Source organism: Leopardus geoffroyi, chromosome C2, assembly GCF_018350155.1.
Source record: "Leopardus geoffroyi isolate Oge1 chromosome C2, O.geoffroyi_Oge1_pat1.0, whole genome shotgun sequence".
Classification (NCBI taxonomy): Eukaryota; Metazoa; Chordata; class Mammalia; order Carnivora; family Felidae; genus Leopardus; species Leopardus geoffroyi.
In genome coordinates, this window is record NC_059333.1 from 153,456,208 (window position 1) to 153,483,165 (window position 26,958).

General features: G+C 49.6%; 1 protein-coding gene across 1 annotated transcript in view; it reads right to left on the reverse strand.

The window, feature by feature from the left end:
• Positions 1-26,958, reverse strand: part of ITGA9 (integrin subunit alpha 9) — a 345,274-nt gene that overhangs the window by 303,257 nt on the left and 15,059 nt on the right. Inside the window, 5 exon segments of the mRNA XM_045436561.1 lie at positions 169-236; positions 13,403-13,526; positions 22,947-23,053; positions 24,528-24,602; positions 24,605-24,654. Coding sequence (XP_045292517.1) covers positions 169-236; positions 13,403-13,526; positions 22,947-23,053; positions 24,528-24,602; positions 24,605-24,654 — 424 coding nt within the window.

Genomic DNA, 26,958 nt, shown 5'->3' on the forward strand with positions numbered 1-26,958 from the left:
GCCCACCCTCCCCCGGTGCTTTCTGGACATCAGGTGCCCCCGCCGGTTTCCATGAGCTTCCCTGGATGCGACTGGAGGCATCATCTCCAGAAGCTCCCAAGACCACCATCAGCCAGGAAATGAACACCACCAGCAGGAGGGCAGAGACGCCCAGCGGCCGACACCCACCTCGGTGAAGAAGCCTGCTATCCCAGCCTGGCAGGAGCCGTGTTCCTCTCCGTACTTCTTCTTATACTCTAGAGGGGAGGAAGGAAAGAAGCAAACCACAGCCTCGTCAGTCTGTACCGGTCGCGTGTGGAGCGGCTGAGCGTGCTGGCCGCTTCCCCGTGCGCCGCTGTGGGCCGGGCCCAGGGACGCCTTCCAGGCTGGGGTGTGGAAGGAAAGTCTCGGGAATCCACCAGACCTCAAAACGCCAGGCTCTGGTGCCATCGGGCCGTGAGGCTCCCAAGCGCCCCTGCGGACTTCTTGCACGCGTGTAGGGGCGAGAGGAGCGGCAGCCGTGGTAATTAAGTGGGAGGCGGGTGACGATTATTTCATTTACTCCAGACAGGATGGAGCGCCCCGGGCGGAAAAGGAGCTGAACACATGACCCAGAAATGGAATGATGTGGCCATCCCTGTGTGGAGTCCACTGGAATACAACCCCTCCTTAGAGCTGGAGGCAATATGATTCCTGCCATCCATCCAGAAACCAGCCATCGGAGCCTGGGGCTGCAGGAAGAGGGGACCCCACCAGACCTGCCCCGCACTCGGTTACACTATCACTGATGGGGTACGGTGACGCTATACATTGACCTCTGTATCTTCCATAAAAGGGGAAGCTCTCTCCAGGTCAAAATAAACACAAGCAGTTAAGTTCTTTTTCCTCTACTGTTCCCTCGCCGTTCCCAACACTCTGACCGGACAAAGCGGGCATCATTCTGTTGCTGATGTTCTATTCTTCAGTTGGAAGGAAGATGTTTTCGCACGTTCTAGGCACTGTTAGCTGTGTCCACGCACGCCATTGCCTTGGTCTCTTATCCCTGGGAGCCCATACTGTCATCGGTTAAATAGGTAAAACTCCTGAGGCTCAGAGAGGTTAGGTGAATTGTTCAAGGTCACACAGCTAGTACATGGCAAAGCCAAGATGCACATTTGTTCACCTCTGTGGCCTATCAAAGGCTCTGTGGAGTGAGTGATTACTCAAAACCCATACAGTGACCAGCCGGCTGAAATAATTACATGGGTAAAGACACGGAGAGAGAGAGAGAGACATTCTGCTCAGGTGACTCTGATTAATTACACATGAAACCAATACTGTCCGATACAGGTTCATGGCTGCCTGCCCCTGGGCACCTGCAGGCCTGGGCTACCCAACAGAATAACCCAGTGATCCCCATGTCACCCCGGGGCTCTTGGCACAGCTCTGCTACCATTAAAGGCAATATACTTAATTTTGAAACAAAATAAATAATCCAGAGGAACAATGAAGCTATGATTGCAACAAAAAGCCACTTCCTGCAGCTCGAGTGTGCACTAGAGGAGAAGGGGGAAAAGGACCCTGGGGAAATATACAGAGTAATTCAGTTTCTAACAACACTCACCGCAGAGCCTGGTAACATTTTCCAGTAAGTGGCCATTAACCGACTGCTAAATTACAACGGAATGTCAATTGAGTTACTCCTCTTCCTTGAGAGGGCTAAATCAGTTCCTCCAGCCTTGTTCTGTTATTACAAGGAGAACTCACAGGCCTGTCAGCAAGCAACCCAGGGACAATGGACCCCGCCTGTTCTCTGCAAAAATCTTGCACCAGGGCTGGAAGTGGGGCTTATGCAAAGTCATAAAGACATCATGCGTCAAACTGTCTGATGGCAAGAAATAATAAAAATTAATACTAAATCCTACATCAAATAGCATAATGGCAAGAAGGATCAAAATGTCCCAACCCGAACAAACAGTTACATTACATCTGGAAGGTCCGGCAAAAAGCGTATCCAACCACACTGCCTCCGGGGGTTAAACAGCCAAATGTAACTCTCATGCAAATGAACCGAAGAAAATTCAGACCCCACCAGCTGAACGAAGGGACAGAGCAGGACACATCGGTTCAGCCTCAGCAATGTATGACATGAGTAAGGACTGCGCAGGAATCTTTGACATTTCAAAGAAAATAGTCTCAAGGTCTCCTTTGTAACAGGGACTCCAAAAATAGCAGATAGGAAAACGTGTCTTTCTCCATCTCATCCCCAAACTGTGCTGGTCAGCTCTACGCCAGGAGCAGGACGCAGGGCTCCTGAGGGAGCCACGGCCACTCCGGGAGCTAGCAGTGCTCCCACTCCCGGCCCCAAGAAAAAGTCCTGAGCCAGCATCGAGGTACCGTTAGAGGCCAGCCCCAGGCTCCCCAAGCTGGGACGGCCTCATCAGAGGTCTGAGGGCCAGGGACACACAGAAAACAGGCACGATCCCACCGGCTTTGACTTTCTGAGACCCAAGGGTCTATACCTGCCTTCTTGGGATGCTCTAGAACAAGGGATCGAACCACGTGGGGCTCCTGACTAGTACCCAGAGCGCTGACCTCCCAGAAACTTCTGTAACGCCGATTCACCCCTTCAACTTGGATCCTAACACTTCCAGCCCCACCCCATCCCACCACACATACTCTGCGGGGAGGAGAGGCAGTCACGGCAGTTCAAGTCTAGGAAGGATCAGCTGGTGTGACCAGATCAGACGCTTGCGTATTCTGAGCTGTCCACAGCCTTCCAGAACTCCTGCTCAGAACAGCTTCTCTGTCCAGGTGAGCTTGGAGGTGTATGTAAATCATACCCCCCCCCCCCCCATCACAGCAGGTGTTTGTTTATCACGGCTGATTCGACACCAAGATGAATTGGTTCATCTCACTGTCCCCAACACCGGCCTTGTGCCAGTTAGGAGCAGGAGCCAGCGCTGGTGTGCTAAGGGAACACGCAGGCAAGTGGCTCTGTGCACAGCCCCAAGGCCCAGGCGGAGACACAAGAGGAACAAGCACATTCCTCCAGCCACGAAGCACCGGAACTCTCCAACCTACATGCTTTGGACCTTTGTCCCCACTGCTCTGCCAGCCCTGACCTCTGCCTTCCAATAGGTCAGGCTCCGCGACCACCAGCCCCAGCCTCGTTTCAAAAGGAGTTGTGTTCTGGGTACCAGGAATCCTGAGCTCCCCGCCCGGGGCCACCACTAACCCTAAGGATGGTGGTGGTGGTGGTGGTTGGGATTGGAGCAGGGCAGGGACCCACAGGATCGATGTTTCTGGGCTTTCTAAACCTAGATTGGCTAATTCTACCTCGGGCAATTCCGTTCCCTTTGGGGCCTCAGGAGGAAAGGGACAGAATGCTCAGATCCGGTTCCTGAGACGGCAGGAAAGCCTGTATAGCACAGAGCTTTGAAAAGGGAGGTAGGCATGGAGACAAGAGGCTGCCCCATCCCAGCATCCCCAAGAACCCCCCCCCCGCCCAGGTCACAATCCCTTCCTCCACTGAGAAGTCCAGGAGTGCAGGCTGGAAGGATGGGGTCGGACCTCCAGACGCCTGTGTCCCCAGAAGAACTTCTCCTGCACAAACACAGGCTGTGGGCCCCACATTGGCGACTCCTGGCCATGTCCACACAATCTCCACCTGCCCCAAGGATGTGGCCGGGCAGAGAGCTACAACAAGCCCGTACCCTCCCCTGCTGCCGTGGAACAAAACATTTATCCACCTTGAAGCAGCAGAGGGGAATCAGGCTTGGCATGACAGCAGCCCACGGATGCAACAACAAACCTAACACCGTTTAATCCAGCGGGACTGAATCCGAGAAGCCAAAGATGTGGCTGAACAAGGGGACCTGGAAGTCACACGGCGGAGGTGGGAACAGGTTGCCGTGGGTGGGTTTGAATTTCTTGGCCCGTGGCACACGCTGATCCATTAAGTTGTGTGGCTCCTCTGTTCTAAAAATGGTAGTATTTTCCTTGGGTGAGCTGCTGCCTTTACTAAGCCCTGTCTAAACAGAAGGCAATTCAGAGAGGAAAAAACATAGTGGTTTCCAAGTGTTCACAACCCACGACTCAATACATGGACCTTACGCTAATGAATTTTAATTCGATCAAGAATTTAATTGGGCGGGGTCACCTCCTGCACCTCCTCCCCAATTGCTGGTGGGATAAAACCAGCCCATGGAAAGATCAAGATTTACATGCAGCGTAACATATTATTCCTTCTGATCTCTCTTCCTATTTCAGAAAGGTTCGGCTCTCAAAGATAGTCTTTGCAATGCGTCAATTTTAAAATTATTTTTTCCCATAGCTCCTGAACTTAGCCATGAAACAGAGACAAAAATAGCCTTCTGGTCTTAAGTCGTTCCTGAATTTTTGCTCAATTTCTGAGTGAATACCAAGTAACTAATCATTAAGCTACAATTTAGAGGACAATGAATTCGGGAAGACAGATCTCTGCTAGTAAGAAGGGCAGCTCAACATGTAAAACTGAAAAGACAAAACTATCCTCAGGTGCAAGGGACCACAGTCTAAGTGGAAAAAAAAAAAAAAAAAGTAAATAACCTAAATAGCTAGGTTAGAGAAGAAAGGAAACCGTTTTATCAAAATAATTAACAATTAGGGGCGCCTGGGTGGCTCAGTCGGTCAAGCATCCGACTTCAGCTCAGGTCCTGATCTCGCAGTCTATGAGTTCGAGCCCCGCATCGGACTCTGCGCTGACAGCTCAGAGCCTGGAGCCTGCTTCACATTCTGTGTCTCCCTCTCTCTCTGCCCCTCCCCCACTCGTATCTGTCTCTCTCTCTCTCTGTCAAAAATAAACAAACATTAAAAGATTTGTGTTTAAATATTTAATAATTAAGCAATGGTGGGCATTATAAGGCAAACTACAGAAAGCCAGAAACTTACAATAGAGAGAAGCTTTAAGAGGGGAAGAGATCTTTAGAGCATGTCTATAATGCGAACCCTATCCGTTTATTTTACAGATGGGAGTCACTATTGCTCAGAGAGAGCAAGGAGTCTATTGCAAGGCACACAGCAAATTAGGCTGAGTCAGGATGAAAGGGCACGGCTCCTGAATGCCCACACCATCATGCTTCACAGAGCACATCTGCAGTGATAAAATCCTCATCCTTTAAAAAAAAAAAAAAAAAAAAAAAAAAGTTTTCCATCGATGGATGAATGGATACACAAACTGGCATTCATTCAGCGGAATACGAAGTCTTAGGGAAGGAAACTCTAATGCGTGCTACAATACGGATGCCCCTGAGGACATCATGTTAAGTGAAATAAGCCAGTCGCAAAAGGACAAATACTGTGTGATTGCACTTCCACGAGGCGTCTGAAGTGGTGAAACTCATGGAGACAGAAAGGAGAATGGCAGTTGTCAGGGCCCGCAGGGGCGGCGGTGGGGGGCGAGGGGGTGCGGCGGAGCAATGGAGCGTTGTCTCATGGGGACAGAGTTTCAGTCTGGGACGCTGACAAAGTTCTCAAGATGGACAGCGGTGTTTGCACGGCAACGCATGTATGCGATACCCCAACGGCACACTTAGAAACGGTTATGATGGGAAATGTCACGTGTTGTACTTTCTGCAAAAATTCTGAAAGGGTTTTAATGTTTTGTAGCCTTGAAATAGTTCCTTCCACACCCAGAATACACTACCAATCTTGCCAACTTCAGAAGCAGAAGCGAGCAACTGTACAGGCACAAAATCATATGCCTGCACTCGACGTACTGTGTGTCACAGACGACGTGTTTGTGTCACCCTAGAATTCCTACCTTGAAACCCTAATCCCCGATGCAACGGTATCAGGTGATGGGGCCTCGGCAGGTGACCAGCATTAGGTGAGGTCATGAGGGTAGAGCCCCCATAAGTGGGCGTGGTGCTCTCTTGTGAGCCCCGAAAGTCCTAAGGGAGTTTGTCTGTCTCTGCCCTCCACCACGTGAGGACACAGAAGAGCATCCTCACCAGATGCCAAATCGGCCAGGGCCTTGATCTTGGGCTTCCCAGCCTCCAGAACAGTGAGATATACGTGCCTGTTGTTTGCAGCTGCCGCGTCTGTGGTACTCTCCTTACGGCAGCCCGCAACGACCAACAACGCACGCTGTGTTAGCTTTCGTCCCTCCAAAAAAAAGTGACCCCGAACATGGGACAGTCACATCTCAGTGAGAGTCCCAGCTCCGAACAGAATAGAATTCACATGATGACCGAAGCTAACAGACTCAGGGAATGACTACCCCTGCTGCATGGACAGGCCACTGTTCAGACGTGACACCAAATGCTTACAGTAAGGAAAGATCTAGGACGCAGAGCAGATGGGCCTCCCAGTAAACGTTATCAGGCTGAGGGGCCCCATCTGCCCCCTGTACCTGCTTGAACTTGTCTATAGTTTGCGTCTACAGTTACAACCGCAACGTAGCTTGAGAAGTCTCTAGCGTAGCGTCCTAAAAATTCAGGATAAAATTATGACATGACCGGAGATTTTGCGGAGCGATGGGCCACAGCACCCCAGGAGTCACAAAGAAAACCAACACCCCAACAGAACAGGTGGTGCAAAGACACCTTCTCTAAACTTAAAAGCCAACGATCATTTCTCTGCTGAATGAGCCTGTGACCTTCACCATCCTCCCCCCAAGCCTGTTTTCTCATCTGTATAATGGGGATAAGAATACTTACCCCCAAAATGATGTCACTACTCAGGAGGATCGTAAGTGTTCAGTACCTAACACAATTCCTGGCAGCCGGTAGGTAACTCTGAAACTGTTAGTTTCTGTGAGAGGAATAAAACCCAGGATAGCCATCATACAGATTTGCAATTTTAGGAGAGGAGATTCCTAACATTTGGACCTCCAGAAGGAAATGTTAGACGATGCGGTCTGAGCAGTCAAGGATTCCACACGATGCATGGAAACATGTTTGGAATACAGAATATATTTGTGCCCGTGGTAACATTCTTGGCACAAAACGGAAATCTTGATGGGGTTCCCTGAGCCCCAAGAGCCACTGCCGCAGAGCTGGTCTCTTCTTCTGGCCCTGGCGTTTCCCTCTGGCCACCCTCCCTCTCTCTCTCTCTCCTCAGGGTCCCTCTCCGCCTTGACTGGCTATAACACAGAACTACATCTGTTTTTAAATTTGCTGTATTTACTTAAATGAGATAATGTTTATGAAAGCTCTTTAGAAACCATAAAATCCTATGTAAATGTAGAGTTCTTTATTTAATAAAAATGTATGGGGCTTGTTCTTGAATTTTTAAATGGATCAACTTAGCCTTTTAGGGATCTCTCCAAAACGAAACAAAAACACAACCAAACAAGACAAAACCTCAAACCCTTTTCATTTGTAAATGGACCTTGATTGATTTTTATCCCCTGTAGAGCCACAGCATTCAACATTAGACAGGGGGGATAAAAACTTCACATCTGAATGGGTGATCTATTGCCTTCTCTAGAAATAAGCACCGTCCTGAGAGCTACAAATCAGCTGGGAATAAAAGGCCAGTCACACCCAGATAAGAAAGAAGGAAAGTGGCACAGAAATCTTGGGAATCAATGGGACAATTTTAAAGCACAGTAAAACTTGATAAATTCAGACCCTAACAATCCCCAACATGAGAAGGTTTAAACACGGCATGAATTAAATTTGAGAGCATCTGGGGGCGCCTGGGTGGCGCAGTCGGTTAAGCATCCGACTTCAGCCAGGTCACGATCTCGCGGTCTGGGAGTTCGAGCCCCGCGTCAGGCTCTGGGCTGACGGCTCGGAGCCTGGAGCCTGTTTCCGATTCTGTGTCTCCCTCTCTCTCTGCCCCTCCCCCGTTCATGCTCTGTCTCTCTCTGTCCCAAAAATAAATAAACGTTGAAAAAAAAATTAATAAAAAAAAAAAAAATTTGAGAGCATCTACAAAAACAAAAAGAAAAAAAAAGGGGGGGGAGGAAGGGGGGAGGAGATCTCACCAAGCAAATAAATCGTGCCAACAGGATGTTTAAAGATATTTAAGAAATTATAATCTTTTCATAGAGCCTTCAAATCATTTTTGTAATATCCAACTTTCTACAGCCTTCATTATCTAGTCATTAAAGCAGGATCGGCTAGAAACCTTCTCAGAAGGTTTAAGGATACCGTAACAGCACTTAATTAGAAAAATCACACTTACTGAGGCTTCACCCTGAGCCCCGAACTATGTTAGGCACCTGCTATATCTCAAATACCTCTTTAGGAGGGATTAATCTCCCCATTTTTACAGATGAGGGTCCCGAGGCTCAAAGTCACCCAAAGTAGGAGCTGTGGGTGCAACGACAGGGACAAGTGATTCTGAAACCGGGTCTAATATCCAATGTTGCTCTGCCTGCTGCTGTTCATCAGTGTTTTACCTGGACCACTTTTTGTTAATTTAGCAGAGCTGCTCCCTGGTGTTTCCATATTCGTGAGGCTTTTTCTGTCGCGGTAAAAAGAGGACTTGTTCAGACCCCACTGCTGCCGAGCTCTGGCTTCTTGCCTCGGTGGGCTCAAGGGCAAACGATGGAAGACATCTCTGTGCCTCATAGTCTCCATGCGCTGACTTAACTTCTGGGAGCCGCCAAGTAGGACTTGGTTGACAGTCCCAGGTTTCACAGAGCTTTCCCTTCAGTTTACAACTGGCTTCCCCCCTCACCGTCCCACTGAACCTCCCGTTTTCCCACACGTTCTGATAAAACCAAACCACATATGGTAGCAATGATGCTGTTCTTGTATCAAACATAAACTAAACGGCTGACTTAACGGCATGCTCCACTGGTTTACTTTGTGTCCTAAGTTCATTTTTGTTTCCCATTCCCTTCACATTTCCTGGTTCCAAACAGGATATTCTGATAGCATTTCCCACCCACCCAGAAACAGGAAGCACCTGAAAAGTCAGGAGAAAAATGTCTTTGTGCCAAAGACCGATTTTTTAAGAATTCAAAAGTTTTGAGACAGTTTGGACAGGGGCCCACATACTTCGAGGCTTTCCTCTATTAAACCAAACTTGCAACATTCTGAAGAGAGCACAGGTGACCCTCAGCGAGACCCATAATAAGGCAGCAACGAGAGCACAACGTGTGGTCTTTCTCAGCACTTCTGAAATTTCTCATGAGCCCCTAACAATAACCTTCCCAAGTAATGCCAGGGAGGCACCACGGCATGAATTCCCACGGAGGGCCCAGCCACAGGCGTGAGGCCACAGAGGCACAGAGGAGCAGGCCCCAGCCCAGCTTCCTACGCCCTTCAGTGGTCCTCCAGCTATCCCACAAAATGCACACCCAGAAGCAGCCGGGCCCCCTCCTCCCCTGCCAGCACCCACCGCCACGACCGACACTGGATTCCCACCGTTCTTTTCTTCCGTGAGCCCCAGTCGGGTGCAGACTCTAAGGGGGTATCCATTCCTCCAGGAGTTGCAAATTGAAATAAGCTGTCTTAAGGCCACTTAGACCCGGGATGCGGCTTGGGCCCTTGGGGTGAGGTGCCCTGTAGTATATACACTGGCATGAGATTCTCTCCCCCGCACGGCTCTCCCACTTGTGAAACATCATGTTTCCACTGTTTTCCCCTGTGGATGGGGAACTTGACAGCTGGGACTGGGTCACTTGGGTTTGATTTATCAGGCACTTAAGATTGTGTGGATTTTATTCCTAGCAGACAAATCAGGAACCCCACAGTGATTGACAAACACTTGCCTAGCATGCATATAGTACATTAGCACGGAAGACAGACTACAAGCACACATATGCTTAGTGCGCACGCTCGTGTGGACACGCTCACAGGGCACTGTTCTAAGAACTTACAAGTTTTAACTCACTTCGTCCTCTTCACAGACCCCTGAGGTAGCTTAGGCACAGCTCAGCACATTAACAATGCGGCAGAGCTAGGACTCGAACCCTGGCAGTCTGGGTCTGGAGTCTGTGCTCTTAGCCACCAGGCTACTTGGCCTCTCCATTGCATGGCACATGAATAACGGGAGGGAACGAAAAACTTGGCCTGGAGCAAGCCACACCGCATCTCTAGACCTCAATAAAGATAGGCTGGCCGAGATGATATCCAAAAGGTCCTGTCAAATTGTGAAATATTTTAGTTGTACCGTACTTAGCTGTAACGTGATCCCCCACTTGGAACAGAGAGCCTGAGTCACCGAGTTTTTCCACATGAAGAGAAAATCTGGTTGCTTTAAGACCAAAAGTAGTCCACAGAACTGGGAGGTGGACATCCCCAAAGTCAACAGAGCCCAGGCCAGGGTTCTCTGTGGCCGGCATCCCCCATCCTGCCAAGCCAGTCTTCTAGAGAAATCTGAGCATTTACCACTCTTGCCTCCACAGGACCAAGCACCACAGAAACATTCTCTTCGGTGTCCCATTGTTCTAGGGGCTGCTCTTATACCCTAACACTCCTGGGGGAGTGTTGAGTTAGGACACGGAAGTGTGTGTGTGCCCACGGGAAAGGAGGATTAGGCAGAGGGACGGGGTGAAGAGGGACCACCCCTCTTGCTTATTTTTTGGCTGGCTCCATTTGGCCACCATTAAGCCAAGGAACAGTGGAAGAGGAATCCTGGGAGCCTGAGCTGATCCCACATCCACTGTCGTGTGAGGAATCTGGGATCACGAGATGAGCCCCGTGTCAGCTTAAACTGCGTAATAACCACAAAATCTGTGACAGATAACAGGCATTCGTTTCTCACTCCCACTCCTACAGATCAGCTGGGGTTTGGCCATCTAGTTGGGCTCTGGCTGTAGGTTCAGTTCAAGTCTGTTCCACACGTAGCTCGTCTGGGACCAGTGAGCCACAGGGGCCACGTCCTATGGTGAGGATCCCAAGCACCCAGGGGGGTGGAGTGGGGTGGGGGACACACACAACACCTCCGAAGGCCCAGAGCTCACACACACTTGTGAATGACGGACACTTGTGGAACAGTCACCTGGCCTCGCTGTGGCCCTCCTTGGCTCACGTGGGTTTCCATCTTCCTGCCAAGCATCACACCAGAGCCACCAGCAACGGGGACGGCAGGCAGGGCCTGCTCTTGAGAGCACCGACACCCAAAACGTTCACGTCTGGGTAGTTCAGTCGCCCTCTCTTGTTCTGTGAGGGTTGTTGACTGGCTCTTATTAACGTCTCATTTAAGTTGGAAATTTCAAAACACACACAGAAATCACCACTAACCAAGAGGGCACAAAATGACTTGCTGAGGTCAGACAGACGAGAAATCCAAATCCCAGCTCTAACATTTACTGTAGGAGTGACCTCCGGCAATTTATTTCAATGGAGTCTCAGCTTCCTCATCTGTCACAGAAGGCCAACCTCCAAGCCCATCTTTGGGGGCCCCACCCATTTCCCCTCGGCCCTCACCATTTCCGTGACGCAGCCTGGCCTCCGGCACCTACATCTCTCCGCCAGGGGCCTTGCCCTGCCCCCACACACGGCAGGACAGAATGGTGGAAAGACTCCAGCCCCCACACTCTTCAGGTGGGTAATTCCAAGGTATGCTCCATGCTGGCCCCCGAGCTCCCAAGACTTGCCCACGACGGTAGCCTGTTAGGCAGCGTCCCTTATTGGGCTGCGATTCCTTCCCTTTCTCGTTTCCCACGCCCCCACTGGCGTCTTCTAGAACAACCTCCAGAAAACTACCCCTCTTCAAACCCCAGCAAAGAATAGCTACGTTCTCAGGGTTTGTAACGATTAAGTGAGAGAACGTGTGAAGGCCCCAAACCAACACCGGCCTAGTGCTGATCTCACATCTGAGGACAACAGACGTGCCGGAAGCGTGAGCCACGGTGGCTGGTGGTGCATGTAACACTGGGCTCCAGCGACCGCGTCAGAGGTCTGTCCTTTTGCGTTCTGATTCTTATAGGGGTACACAGAGGAATCGCTGGGGATGGCAACGTGTCCATATTTCACAACGCGTCTCCTGGGAAAACCAACATGCCGGTCGTATCGCGTAACTAGTTTGGATTCCATCGTCACTGCCTCTAGTACCTCTGTCGATTTCCTCACCTCTCCCTGGGCCAACGAGCTACCCAAAAAGTTGTTCCAGGGGCTTTGCCTTTTCTTCCTGGGGGGACAAAGTGAGGAATAGGCTGGGGCAGTCAGGACACTGCCTTGACCCCTTATTTGTGACTTCATACTATCTACCCCTCCCTCTTGACGGACTACATCACACCTATTTTTCAGATGAAGTTTTTCTTCTGACCGGGACAATGCAGAGACAAAGGGGGCCAGAGTTCAATTTCCCCACATGGCCCGGCAACAGCTGACCAAATGCTGACACAGGAAAAGAACAAGGCTCACCCTCACGGAAGGATGAGGTTCGCGTCTCCTGCAGGGACCCTGCCAGCTCTTCTGCGGGGACATTGCACGGAACACCTGCTCGGGACGCTTGAGTCCCCTTCGGGGCCCTGGAGGGTCCTTCATGAGGCAGAAAAATGAATGTGTCCAGACAGCATTTCTCAGAATCATTTTTGGTGGCCACAGATTTGAAACCTGGGAAACCCCAGGGAGACCCAGAGGAAACGTGAACAGAGGCTGGTGGAGACTTGGGTCCAAACAAATAAATTAGGGGGAATATAACCAGCACAGCACTTAAAGAGGAAACGAGTTCTATCTCACTCGGAACTAAGCAAAGAAAACCTGATATACAAGCTATAAAACTGATGAAAAGGAGAGTGTTTCCTGAACCCTTCAAGCTCAAGTTCAACTGAGCTAAATAACGATCAGCTCAAAAAGAATTTTTTTAAGAAACGATAATAACAACAGTGATGATGATGATCAGCTCATGGTCCAGTGCCCAGGTGTTTGGAGGTTTTAAGCAGGGAGCCTGAGAAATACATCTCCTTCCAAGACCCCAGGTGCCCCTTGGCAAGGTCTGAAAACTGCCATGAGGTGCGCAGACCAGATGGGAAGGAAGGTCAGCCGTGGGATGTCACGGAATGACTGAATCCTGAGTCTCCTCTTCCCCCTGCCTCAGGACGTTTGTCCGTGGAGCTGTCTCCGGAGCATTAGGATCCTTTGGGAGCTGGGACTGCGGAGACTCTCTGGGCCAACTTCTGAATTTTCAGGCGAGGACACTGAGGTCCAGAGAGAGAAAGTACGTTTCCCAAGGCTGCACAGCATGTGGCAGTGCCTCGGCCTGATGGCTTGGCTGAGGCTCAGTGAATCTCGGTCTGAGACTTCACATAGCTCTGTAAGCACCGTGGACTCTGGGGCAGAGATGGGCCGGGCTGGGCAGGGCCTGGAACCATGGCCCCCTTGTCACCCCATTCCCTGGGTGGGGCCGTGGGTGCCAAGAGGCCAATCAGGGACCCAGTGCTGCCTCTGGTCAGAATTTGGGAAGCTGAGGGGAATGGAGATGATGGGCGTGGCTTTGGGTACCTTGGGGGTGGAGATCTGGCATGGGGATGGGGGTGAGAATCAGCAGCTCTCACCTTCATAGCAGGGGATCAGCGTCCTGCCTTTGGCCTGGAGGTTGGACGGGATGATGTAACAGAAGCCATGGGGCAGGATGTGGTCTGTTTCATAGTAGATGTTCTTCCAGCGGTGGGCACAGGCCTAAAGGACAGAGAGGGGGGTCAGAACAGGAAAGTCAGCCCCAGCAGGTCCCAAAGCAGAACCCAGGCAACACCTGGTGGTTGTGTGGGAGGAGAGGGCCAGAAAGCCACCCTCCCTCCTGTCCCGCCAGAGCTTGGCACCAGCTGTTTGGGGGCATCGGCAACCTACATGAGCGAACTCCAGGAAGCTACTAGGAAAAGAGAGGAAACGAATACGTAAACTAACGAGGACTGTGCCTAGTGCTGAGCGCCGGGAAGGAAAGGCCGGAGTTATGGGACAGAGACTCTGGAGGTGGGAAGGATGGAGGTCAGGGAGACAGGAGAGCAAACCAGCCACGCTGAGGGTGCAGGACAGTGTTCCAGGAGAGGGGTCACTGGGTGCAGAGGAAGCCCCCGCGAAAGGCTTGAAGGTTCGAGGGAAAGGAAGGTGGGCGGGTCTGGACTGTGGTGGGAGGGAAGAGGTCAGAGAGGGGACGGGGCCAGCCCACGGGGGTCTTGAAGACCGTGGGGACTATTACCTTCGTGGACACGCAAAGGAAGCCGCCAGTCTCACACAGGTGAGTGGCATGACCTGGTTTACAGTTTAGAGAGAGAACGTAGCCACAGTGCGGAGCCCGCAGGCGGGCAAGAGTGGAAGTGAACGTCCAACGGATGCTGGGCTGGGGGGAGCAGCAGGAACGCGGGAGGGGCGCGTCCTTCCCCACCCACCACAGAAGTCCCCCACTCGGACACACCTGCCCGCTCCAGTTACATGTGTGCGCGCGACCTCGCACACCCCAGCACCCACAAGTTTGGTTAGGGGCCGCCCCGCTTCCTGCGAGGGCGGGCACCCTGCCCAGCCTGTTTCTCATGGACACACACTCACTTCTGCCCCCGGTCCACTCTGGCCTACAAATGTATTTTCCTAAAATATTGCATTCTAAAATAATCAGAGCTTTTGCTTGTTTGTGTAAAGTTTATTTATTTTGAGTGTGAGAGAGACTAGGGGAGGAACAGAGAGAGAGAGCGAGAGAGAGAGCGAGAGAGAGAGAGAGAGAGAATATCCCAAGCAGGCTCTGAACTGCCAGTGTGGAGCCCAAGGTGGGGTTCAATCTCACAACCATGAGATCGTGACCTGAGCCAAGATCGAGAGTCGGACGCTCAACTGACTGAGCTGTCAAATATTTTGGCATCCCAGAATAATCAGACCTTTTAACTTCTTGGTCCCTTTCCTTCGAATGCGCAACAGGTCACAACGTTCAGCATCTACAGGGCCCACATTTGCCTTCTTCTGCAGTGCTAGAGGGAGGCCAGAGGCGTCTTTGGAATTCCGATTTTCCACACGGGAAGCCCAAGTGTCAGCGTGGCTCCCTTAAGTCTCAGAGCCAGCAAGTGCTGGCTACCGCGGAGGAACCCGCCGCTTCAGGGTCCTCCTTGTCTCACTAGAAAACCTTGTTCATTTTCCATTTGGAAGTCCCCATTCCGGCCATCCCTATCAAGACAACACCAGCATTCTTCACAGAGCTAGAACACACAATCCTACAATTTGTATGGAACCACAAAAGACCCTGAATGGCCAAAGCGATCTTGAAAAAGAAAGCCAAAGCTGGAGGCCTCACAATCCCCGACTTCAAGCTGTATTACAAAGCTGCAATCATCAAGGCAGTATGGTACTGGCACAAAAACAGACATCTGGGTCAGTGGAACAGAACAGAGAACCCGGAAAGGGACCCACAAACGTATGGCCAACTAATCTTTGACAAAGCAGGAAAGAATAACCAATGTTACAAAGACAGTCTCTTCAGCAAGTGGTGCTGGGAAAACTGGACAGCGACATGCAGAGGAATGAACCTGGACCACTTTCTTACACCAGACACAAAAAGAAACTCAAAATGGATGAAAGACCTAAATGCAAGATAAGAAGCCATCAAAATCCTAGAGGGGAAAGCAGGTAAAAACCTCTTTGACCTCAGCGCCAGCAACTTCTTATTTAACATGTCTCCAGAAGCAAGGGAAACAAAAGCAAAAATGAACTATTGGGACCTCATCAACATAAAAATCTTCTGCACAATGAAGGAAACAATCAGCAAAACTAAAAGGCAACCTACAGAATGGGAGAAGATATTTGCAAATGACAGATCAGATAAAGGGTTAGGATCCAAAATCTACCAAGAACCTATCAAACTCAACACCCAAAAAACAAATAATCCAGTGAAGAAATGGGCAAAAGACATGAATAGACACTTCTCCAAAGAAGACATCCAGATGGCAAACAGACACATGAAAAAATGCTCAACATCACTCATCCTCAGGGAAATGCAAATCAAAACCAAATGAGATACCACCTCATACCTGTCAGAATGGCTAACATTAACAACTCAGGCAACAACAGGTGTTGGTGAGGATGCAGAGAAAGAGGATCTCTTTCGCACTGTTGGTGGGAATGCAAACTGGTGCAGCCACTCTGGAGAACAGTATGGAGGTTCCTCAAAAAATTAAAAATAGAACTACCTACGACCCAGCAATTGCAGTACTAAGCATTTATCCAAGGGATACAGGTGTGCGGTTTTTCAAAGGGGTACGCGCACCCCAGTGTTTATAGCAGCATAATTGACAATAGCCAAAGTATGGAAAGAGCCCAAATGTCCATGGACAGATGAATGGATAAAGAATATGTGGTATGTGTATACAATGGAGTATTACTTGCCAATAAGAAAGAAAGAAATCTCGCCATTTGCAACTACGTGGATGGAACTAGAGGGTATTATTCTAAGTGAATTTAGTCAGTCAGAGAAAGACAAATATCACATGACTTCACTCATATGAGGAATTTAAGAGACAAACAGATGAACATAAGGGAAGGGAAGCAAAAATAATATAAAAACAGGAAGGGGCACAACACATAAGAGACTCTTAAATCTGGAGAACAAACTGAGGGTTGCTGGAGGGGTGGCGGGAGGGGGGATGGGCTAAATGGGTAAGGGGTGTTAAGGAATCTACTCCTGAAATCATTGTTGCACTATATGCTAATGTGGATGTAAATTAAAAAATAAATAAATTTTTTAAAAACGTTCCCATTCCTGCCTGAGGAGCAGTCAAACCCACCCCGAAGGAGATCTAGTAGCTGTTGTTACTGGCCTACCCAGAGGTCCCAACACCCCTGAGATAACCATTCTGGGGTCGAATGAAATACCCAGGTCACCAAAGAAGAGAGGGGCCTCTTTGGGGCTTGGTCATCCCTCAGATCATCTTCTGATGAAAATCACTGCCTGCCAGCCTCTTTGCTCTTCCTTCCTTCAAATCCACCGCCCACAGGACCCTTGAAGACAAGGCCACTCACCGCCCAAAGGCAAAACTACCGGAAATGTGGATCTGCCCACACATTGGTGCTTGCCCTGTGAGATTAAACTACACAGGAAAACCTCCTGTTGTTCCTTATACTGCAAACCACCTTCATTCCTCCCCACTTGATACAGTTTTGTGCCGACAGCATAGTTTCTCAAGGACCTGTGCAAATCTATCGCAAAGCACATAATCACTCCATTTCACCAAACAGTTGATTTCTTAAATTTTTAGCTCTGACTCAGTTCTGATGGCTTGCAAACTTGAATCACTTATCTAGTTGGCTGGTAAATTACTTCCAGTTTAGCTTATAGATTCAGCAAAGCCCTTGGCTTCCAGGACTCACCATGTTTTATTGTACTTCTGGGCTGGAGGGACCGTACAAAGGGGCGCGTATTTATCATGGGGCATGCTGACTCTTCTAAGGAAGGACATTCTGCATTTAATGTCTAGTTTACTGTCTCCTCATTTGTTTTTGTTTTTTTTAAGTGCCATAAATTGTTTAAGGAGTGATCTTGGAGAATTCCTAGAAAATCCAAATATTGCATTTCACAGTAAACTAAACTAAAATTCAGGCACACTGTGAGGTCAGAGATCAAAGTGTCAAAGGCAGTATGCATGTAGGGAAACAAAGAAGACTGTTTCTGAATATAAATTACAGAAAGAAAAGACTGTTTAGCCTTGATTATCATTATATATACACTCACACGTCAATCTGACCCCTACATTAAAAAAAATTCCTAGGGACTGTCTCCAAAGGATTACTAACCCCATCCATCTCTCCAAATGAGTTCTGCCATGAGGGAGGAAGGGAGAGCAGGGAAGAACGGGAAAAGAACCGCATTCTCTAGAAACAACAAGACTAATCAAACTCAGATTCCAAATGATCTAAAAAGGGGAAGATGGTCTCACATTACCCCAAACCTTAGAATTTGACATCTTTCAAGTTATGAGGATTGTTTTTTACTACCCCCCCCAAAAAAAAAAATAAAAAGGAGAAAATGAGCAATTTATTACAAAGGTCTTTTTTGTTGTATGGAAACAGCACGTCCTTCTGGGGGAGGGGGTGGGAGGATCCTGGGCCTCTCCCGATGGCTCAGCCACAAAGACACGTAGGTCCCCACCCCACCCTCTTACACAGATGGCCAGAGCTGTTACCACGCCTCAGGTCCACCCTGCACAGCCAGGGCCAGGCCCCAGGCCACCGAGAACACCCCACCCGGCAAGGAAGTCCCCCCCACCCGCCAGCCCTGCTCCAAGGGCTCCAAGGGAGGAGGGAGTAGCCTGGGAGGCCCAGGGAAGGGGCTTCTGGAATGCTGGGAAAGTCCTTCTGAGACTGCCGACCCAATGACAATTCATCGAAGTGAACACAAATCATCTGTGTACTTTCCTCCGTATGTGTTATAGCACATTAGACGTTCTCTAGCCATCACCACCAGGAAACACGGCAATGGAAGTAAACGCAACACCGTATGCCGCGGCTTTGAAAGAAGTGGACAGATGAGAAGTTGTGAGCAGACAGGGGCCTCCATGATGTTTAGGAAGGACGAGGCATAGAGCCCAGAACGCCGCTGCCACGAGGAATAATCTGGATGCTTCAATTATTTGTTGTCTGAGCCTTGGAGACTAATGACAAGCAGAAAACATCAGACTTGAACATCCTGAGGTGCCCTCCCAAATCCAAGAAAAGGGCCCGTGCCTATGCGGAGTTGCCTGGGTGGCCATGGCAACAAAGGCTGCTTCTTCTCTATTTCTTAAACGGTCGTCTGCACACGGGGGAGCAGGCAGACAGCGTGGGAAGGGCCTTGCCCCTAATCCCGACGCTGTGTTTGCATCTGGTATCATCTGGATGGAAAACAGGAAGACTGGAGGAAAACAGGAAGGCACCACGACACCTATGAGCCCAGACTGCAGACACTAAGCCAAAGTCAGCCCACCAGAGCTGGTTGCCGGGTTCAGGGCTCAGAAAACGTCACTTGTCGATGAGACACTTGACACCCTGTCGCGGCTTTCAAATTCTCCATCTGTTCTATACTTGGAAGTCAGCACCTGGTGCCATTTAAAAAAAAAACAAACTCACCCCACCTCCCCCTCTTCAAAGCCACTATGGAATCCAATATTACGTTCCATGGGGACACAGGTCCCACGCTCACACCCCAGGTACCTCCTGAGTGCTCAAAGTGTGTTCGAATAACACCCATCTTCCTGTGTTTAATTTTAAAACAAATGCCTGCCTAGCAGAAAGCCTTGACAGGTAGATTTGACACCTTAAAGAAAAAGCAAGTGGATACGAGGCCTCCAAAATGTAAATACGGATGAAGTCACCACTCCTTGTACCTTGTCACCTCTCATTTCTAGGGCTGTTTTATAGCATTTTGCCTCATGCTTCCATCAACCACTCAGCCACCAAGAAGAGATGGCAACTGATTTGCTTTCTAACTGTTTTAATAGTGACTCTCTGCCCTTCCATTATTCAAACATACTTTTAGATACCCCTCCTTAGAGAGACCATCTCTAGGCACTGATAACTGACAGTGAAAAGGGTGAAAAAAATGCGGTCTCTCCCCAGGCAGCTTCCATAAAAAGGGAGACATACACGCAAGATAAACTATACTGACAAAGGTCACAACATAACGCTGAGTTCCGAACGACACACAAGATGCTAGGCTTATTCCAGAAAGCGCAGTCGCCAATGACAGGCCTCAAGGAGGAAGCAGAGTCTAAACTGGGAGGACGGAGGGGGCTGGGAACAGAGGAGACTCAGGACAAGCCTTTCCTAGCAAGACGCCACAGGTGCAAAAAGCCACCGGGACAACTCAACAACAACAAACAATCCAACTTAAACACGGGCAAAGGAGTCAAACAGACATTTCTCCAAAGAGGACATACAAATAGCCAGGAAGCACGTGAAGAGATGCTCGGTATCACCAATTCCTAGGGAAATTCAAATCAAACCCACCACGAGATACCATCTTGCACCCATAGGATGGCCACTCTTAAAAAAACCTGTCGGCAACGATGTGGAGAAAGTGGAACCCTTCTCTTGTGCACTGCTGGTGAGAATGTAAAATGGTGCGGCCGCTGCGGGAAAACAGGGTGGCGGTGCCTCCAAAAAATTAAAAATAGAATTTCCATAGGGTTTGGTGATGCCACCTCTGGACAGCTATACAAAAACACTGAAAACAGGATCTTGAAGAGATCATCGCACACCTGTGGTCATAGCGACACTGTTCACAACAACCAGGCCACCCAAACATCCATCAGTGGATACAATAGTATTCGGCCCTGGCAAAAAGAAATACTGCCACATGCTACAACACAGATGAAACTTGAGGACATCGTGCCAAGCGAAAGAAGCCGACGTCAAGATAAATACTGCATGATTCCACTCACGTTGTTATCGAAAGCAGTTCAACTCTTAGAAACAGAAGGATGGTGGTTGCCAGAGACTGGGGGGGAGAGGGATGGGGGTAAGCGTTCAGTGCAGAGTTTGTTTTACAAGGTGAAGAAGTTGAGAGGTCTGTAGCCCAACAATGTGCACACCGCTAACACTACTGTGCTGCTCGTTTAAAAACGGGTAAGATGGTAAATTTCAAGTTGTGTCTTTGACCACAGTGAAAAAAACAAAGCCACGAGGAAAACGGATGCTGTTGGGTGCCCTCTTTCCCCAGCACCCACAGGCTGGCTTATCGAATGAAGCCGGGCTCGTGTAAGACGTGAGGAAAGCAGCTCTGCGTGCGACGAACGAGAACTGGGTTATCACGGCAGACTACCCTGTCGTGGCACCATCACCCTGAGCCCCAGCTCCGCCTTCTCAGCTTCCTTTGCTAACTCATCCCCGCGATCCTCACTGCCGTTCATGTCCCCAGAGGTGGCCCCCTCCTCTGATTGGCAGTGACACAGAACTCTCTGGAAATAAGCTCTTGGCTGCACAGAGCTCATCTTTCTGTGGGAGGAAGAAACGTTTTCACAGGAGCAACTTCTGGCTCTAGGCTCCACGTGCCCTGCAGCATCGTGTGGGGTGCCTCCACCAGACCGCCACCGCCTCTGTGCTGAGTCTTGACCTCAGGCCACCCTGATTTATAGATGGATCAGCTTCTTCCCTCCTTTCTAGAGGATGGCGGGCAACATTCCAGCCGTCCTGGGGCCGAGTTGTCTGGTCAGGGTCAGGCCACTACGTCTGGAGGCCTGGAGATGGTCCAGGGCAGCGTGTAAACTGGACACAGAGACAGAGGGGCTGGGGGCCCTGTGCAGACCGACAGTGGTTCCAGTAGGAAGGTCCCTCCACACTGGTGACAGCATCCAGCTGCTTCTTCCCTCCCCCAAGGGGCCGACCAGGGGCAGATGCTAACTTTGTGGTGAGAAGGCAGGCCGAATTCACACAAATAGCCTCTTCCATGGAGAAGTTTAACGCAAAAGCGGGCTCCTCAGGCAGGGAAGGAAACATTTTGCCTAGATCCTGAAGGAAAACCTGTTTCTCCTGGGATAAAATATAAATATATAAAACCCTCAACTTTACAGCACGTGGCCCAGAGGAAGCCCTCAATGAATGGCAGCTGGTAGTGTTTTCCCTCCTTGATCTTCTGCTTTTATGAGAAAACGCTTCACACAGCTTCCAAGAAAAGCCAATGAAAAGAAAAGGCCTATGAAGTCAGAATGCTGGTTCTCTCAGTGGAGAGGGGCACAGGGGAACAGTCTGGCCTTAGCCATGGGGATGCAGAAGCATGTGTGTGAAAAGGCCACCAAGCCGTCCGCATCAAGTTGTGTGCGTCGGTATGTAGGGTCATACCTCCATAGGAAAGAGTAAAAGAGAAAGGAAAAAGTGGACAAAACTTCTGAGGCAGTTACAAATGCCTGTCTCGTGGAGTCCAGTACAAGTCTCTGTGGTGACGGAAGGGTTTCCTCTGTGTGCTGTCCAACACAGTAGCCAGTAGCCACGTGCTGTTACTTATCACTTGAAATGTGGCTAGTACAGAGGACTGAATTTTTGATTAGATTGGCTTAAAATGCACGGACTCCACGTGGCTGGCAACTACCTCACTGGACGGCGTAGCTCTCGAAAAGCCTCCAGGACAAAGACTTTTCTTTGCGCCTCCTCGACGCACCTAACAGACCTGAGAAGGCCACATGCACTTTGGAAGCCAAATATAGTTGACCCTTGAATGACAGTGGGGGTTAGGGGCACCGACCCTCTCATGCAGTTGAAAATCTGCATATAACTTTTGACTCCCCGACAACTTAACGAATAGTTGACCTATTCGTTGACCTAACAGTTGACCAAGAACATCAAAAGAGGTTAACACAGATTTTGTGTCTTATATGTACTACTCTCTTCTTACAATAAACTAAAGGAAAGAAAACATTAAGAAAATCACACGGAACAGAAAATACACTTAGAGTGCTGTAAACAATCCACGAATAAGTGGACCCATGCAGTCCCAACCCATGTTGTTCAAAGGTCAACTGTAGAGCGCCAAAAATAACATGGGTTTCCTAACGTGTAATACTATGTAGGAATAAATAGGAATAAACTGCTGATACACACAAGTTAATCTCAGAAGTATTCTGAGTGAAAGAAGTCTTAGACAAAAGAGCACACAGGTAGCTTTCCATTTATACGAAGATCTAGAAAAATCGAAAGGAATCCATGGTAGTACTGATCATAAGAGCGGTTGCCTTGGGGTGGGAGGAACTGACTCGTAAGGAACATAAGAGAACTTTCTGGGATGACAGAGATAGTCCATAACTCGATGGGGGTCAGGGCGTCACACAGGAGTGTACCTTTGTCAAAAATAAAACTACAATCTTAAGTTCTGTGCATGTTATGCTCACTATACCTCAACTTAAAAGACACACATTCACAAAAATACTTATGCAACAAACACGATCGCGTTTCAACAGCCATATCTCCGCACCCCGGGACGGGCACTGAACATCTGACAGATGGAAAAAAATAAAAAGATCAGTCATCTGTTCAAGCAGTAGTCCAGAACGGGCAACAACCTCAAGGCCATGCCCCTGTCACCGTGCCGCCCAGCCTTCCTAAGGCACCTAGAAGTCATTCACCCTCAGAGTGCCGCCCCCTCCCCACGGCACTTACCAGCACGCGGCCATCAGCCTTGGGCTGCCGGGCCAGGCTCACCCCCATCCACTCGTCATCCCTGTCTTCCCGGCAGGTCTTTCCACACGACATGCCCCGATTCTTCCCTGGATGAAAAAGAGAAAAGCCAGACTTGCTTTGAGAAATGATGTTCCGTTGGCTGCTTTTCAAAGGGTGGTCTACAGTCCAAGTGCTGGTCACCTGCCAGTGAGGAAATAAGGAACTTGGAACAAAATGGAAATCAACTCCAGCGCGATGCATGCCGTTTGATTCAGCCAATACTTTTTTCATCGCAAGACTTCCTCGAGGAGGGAAGTGGTGCAGTGATTTGTGTTCTGAAGCTAGCTCCTTCATCTGTTACGTACCAGTAATAAGCAGTTTGCAAACCGGACATTTTGAGCGGCACTAAAGAACACAATGGCACGATGGACAGCTCTCCTTTTCAGCTAACGAATATCATGACAATTCTTCATTAAAAAAAAAAAATTAGAAGCTCTAGATGGGAAAGAACTTTGGAGAAAGTGAGGACACGAAGGGATTATAATGAAATAGCTCTCACTATGTACAGATATATGTGTCACCTCTATTATCTCATTTGTCCTTCTCAAGGTAGTCAGGTAAGGTAGGTATCTTAGTCCTGACTTTACAGGCAAGGAAACTGAGGCCAAAGAGGCTGCGGGACTTTCGTAGTAAGTCCCAACTAGTAACTAGCAGAGCTAGGCTCTGAACCCAGGCAGAGTCACCTGATTCCAAAGATGATGGATCATGTATTTTCCACTGGACTACAAGGTGAGCTTTGAAGTCTATCACATCTTTCCTTACTTAAAATATAAAACCTGCGATAAATTTTAATGGCCTCCCCCCTCATGCACAGCATGAAATCTTAACACTTTACTCCAGCCTACTGGGCCCTGTGTGAGCCAGCCCCAGCCCACCCTGCCAACCCCCTCCACTTCCACTCCCGCCCACCACTCCAGCTGCACTGCCCTCACTCGGAGCTTTAAAATGGCACATGCTTCCTCTGCTTGGATGTTCTGCCTCCCATACCTGCCCGGCTAACTACCGTGAATCCTTCCAACCAGGTGTAGATCAACTACCCACCTCCCCTCTGGTATTCTTGCACTCAACTACTGATTTTAATGTCTCTTGGCCCACTAATTTGTAAGGTCGAGGATGGCAAGATCTTTGTTTTGTTCACCAGTATGTCTCAGTGATTAATGAGTAACAGGTACCTAGCATATGATGGATGGATGGATGGATGGATAGATGGAAGGGAGGGGAGGGAGGAAGAGAGGGAGGGAAGGAGGGAGGGAGGAATAAAGGAGGGAGGGAGGAAGGAAGGAAGAGAGGAAGACAGGAAGGGAGGGAGGAAGAAGGGAGGAAGGGAGGGAGGGAGGAAGGAGGAAGGGAGGGAAGGAGAGAGGGAGGGAAGGAGAGAGGGAGGGAGGGAGGAAGGAAGGGAGGAGGAAGGGAAGGAGGAAGGAAGGGAGAGGGGATGAATGATGAGGCCACCCTGAGAAGAAAAAGAGGAAGTGGGAGGGCACGGAACCCATTTCCACCTTGGCAGTGATATCCACCCACCTCGAGCCATGTCTAATTCGGTGCATCTCCGGTCAGGGTTGGTGTGGACGCGGCACTTAAACACAGCCCCGGGGACTTCACTGAAGTGCTGTACTTGGACTCTGCCTTTGGTGCGCCCACAAGGACCCTGCACATCAAGAAGAAAGGACATTCTGTCACAACCCAGTACCGGCAAAGAGGAGGCCAATGCTTAAATCCTCACCCAGTGGTGGGTGGGCTGCCTGAATGCTCTAGGGGGCCCAAGGGGGAGGGCCTCCAACAGTGAGCCTGTTAGATTTTCTCCAGGCACATTATTTTTAAATGTTTATTTATTTTGAGAGAGAGAGAAAGAGAGAGAGAGAGAGAGAGAGAAAGAACGAGCATGAGTGGGGGAGGGGCAGAGGGAGAGAGAGAATCCCAAGTAGGCTCCACACTGACAGCACAGAGCCCGACACAGGGCTCGATCTCATGAACTGTGAGATCGTGGCCTGAGCCAAAATCAAGAGTCAGAGGCTTAACCAACCGAGCCACCCAAGCGCCCCTCTCCAGGCACATTTAAAGCTTAAGACTGGCTGGGAACACATCCAAGCAAAGAGTTCCTATCCACAATCTATGAAGAACTCCTACAAATCAATAAAAAAAAAAAAAAAAAATACAGACCAATAGAATAGTGGGCCAGATACTTGACGAAAGGAGATAACCAAATGGCGAATGAACATAGACAAGATCTTCAACTGCATTAGTTGTCAGAGAAACCCAAGTGAGAGGCCACTTCACACCTACTAGAAGGCAAAACCGAAAGCGCTGAAAATGCCAAGCGCTGGCCAACCACAGCTCCGCAGGTAAATCTCACAAGTACAACACCGGGCAAAAGACAGGAGGGCCAACGGTACTCACTGAGACCGCTTATCTGAAGTTCGGAGCAGGTGAAATTTAACTGGTGCTAGAGGTCATGCTATGGGTTACTTCTGGAGAGGAGCAAGGGGGCTGGTGTAGCTAGGGAGAGGGGGCTTTCCAGGGGTGCTTATCATGTTCTATTTCCAACCTGAGTAGTGTCTACTCAGATTTATGATAATTCATTGAATTGCATGTATAGGACATGGGTACTTTCCTGGATGTGTGGGATGCTTTAGTAAAAAAATAAATAAATAAAAAGCAGGAAATTTAGAGATGCCATTTCTCTTCTGTGCCCCCCTCTTCCCCTCCCCCCCCCCCACAAAACATACGTACTTAGGGGGCAAAAGGAAAGAAACAGCAGGAGTGTCGAATTATAAACCACATCCTCTGTCCCAAGGCAAACCAGAGACAGAATAGTTCACATGTGAATAAGGGCAAGAAGGAAGCTCTACATCCTTTATCTTGAACCGGAAACTGCCGGGGTCAGTGGGGTGGGGGAGGATGGCCCCTGCAGGGCCCCTCCCACGGGAGGAAAAGAGCAAGCCATGCTAAGAAGACAGACGAGACATATTCAGGGCTGTGTGGACGTAGGACATCGGGGGGGGGGGGGGCAGACTAGCAACAAGCTCCCTACAGATGTCACAGAAACGATTCTGCCCTGCATTTGTATGCACTGTTTCCAGAGTGGTCAAGAGCAGTGTTTAGAATACTTAGCGGCACCAATCAGGCAGGCTGTGCTGAGCCACAAGCCATTTGGAAGAGGACTTGTAAGGTGAGACCCTGAACAAGACCTACACCGATGTCCAAAAAGTAGAAAATCCCAAGCCACTGCTTGGAGAACATGACCTGCTCCTTACGTCTAGCAGCCTAGAAAGGAGATGCCGTTCACCTGGAAAGGTTCCAGGCACATCGTGAAGTGTACTGTGCCCCCTAACCCTGCGACAGAAAGAGTTACCCCTCGTGTGTCTGTGGAAAAGCAGCCTAGCAGAGGTTAGAATGACCCCAGAGAGCCTCCCTGGAGATGTGGCCCAGGCTCCCCTCACTTTGTCCTGAAAGCCACCTTCACCTTGGGGTCATGATATCCACCCCTGCCCTGGCAGCAGAGTGATGCTGTTCCCTCCCCAGCACCCCAGCTGAAAGGAGTGGAGATCTATACATCAGATAACAAAAGTCTGGGACCTTCAGATGGACCCTCAGCAAAGGCTGGACACCCATACTAATCCGGCCCAGAGACACGGTATCAGGTTCACGGGAAGGGACGTGGGTCCTGTCTTTGTAGGCTCCACACTCAACGTGGGGCTCGAACTCACGACCCTGAGATCTAGAGTCGCACGCTCTACTGACTGAGCCGGCAAGAATGTGGGTCCTGTCTTAATTCCCAGCGCCCTGAGTCCAATCCCTCAACGCCCACACATTGACGACACAAAGGGTCACCAAGGATCTCTGGGGACACACAGAGCCAGGAAGACCCACCCTCACTGGAGCATTTCCTGCCAGGTGGTCTTGAGAGTTGGTGCTTGATCCCGGGCGGGGGGCGGGGGGTGAGAGGAACAGA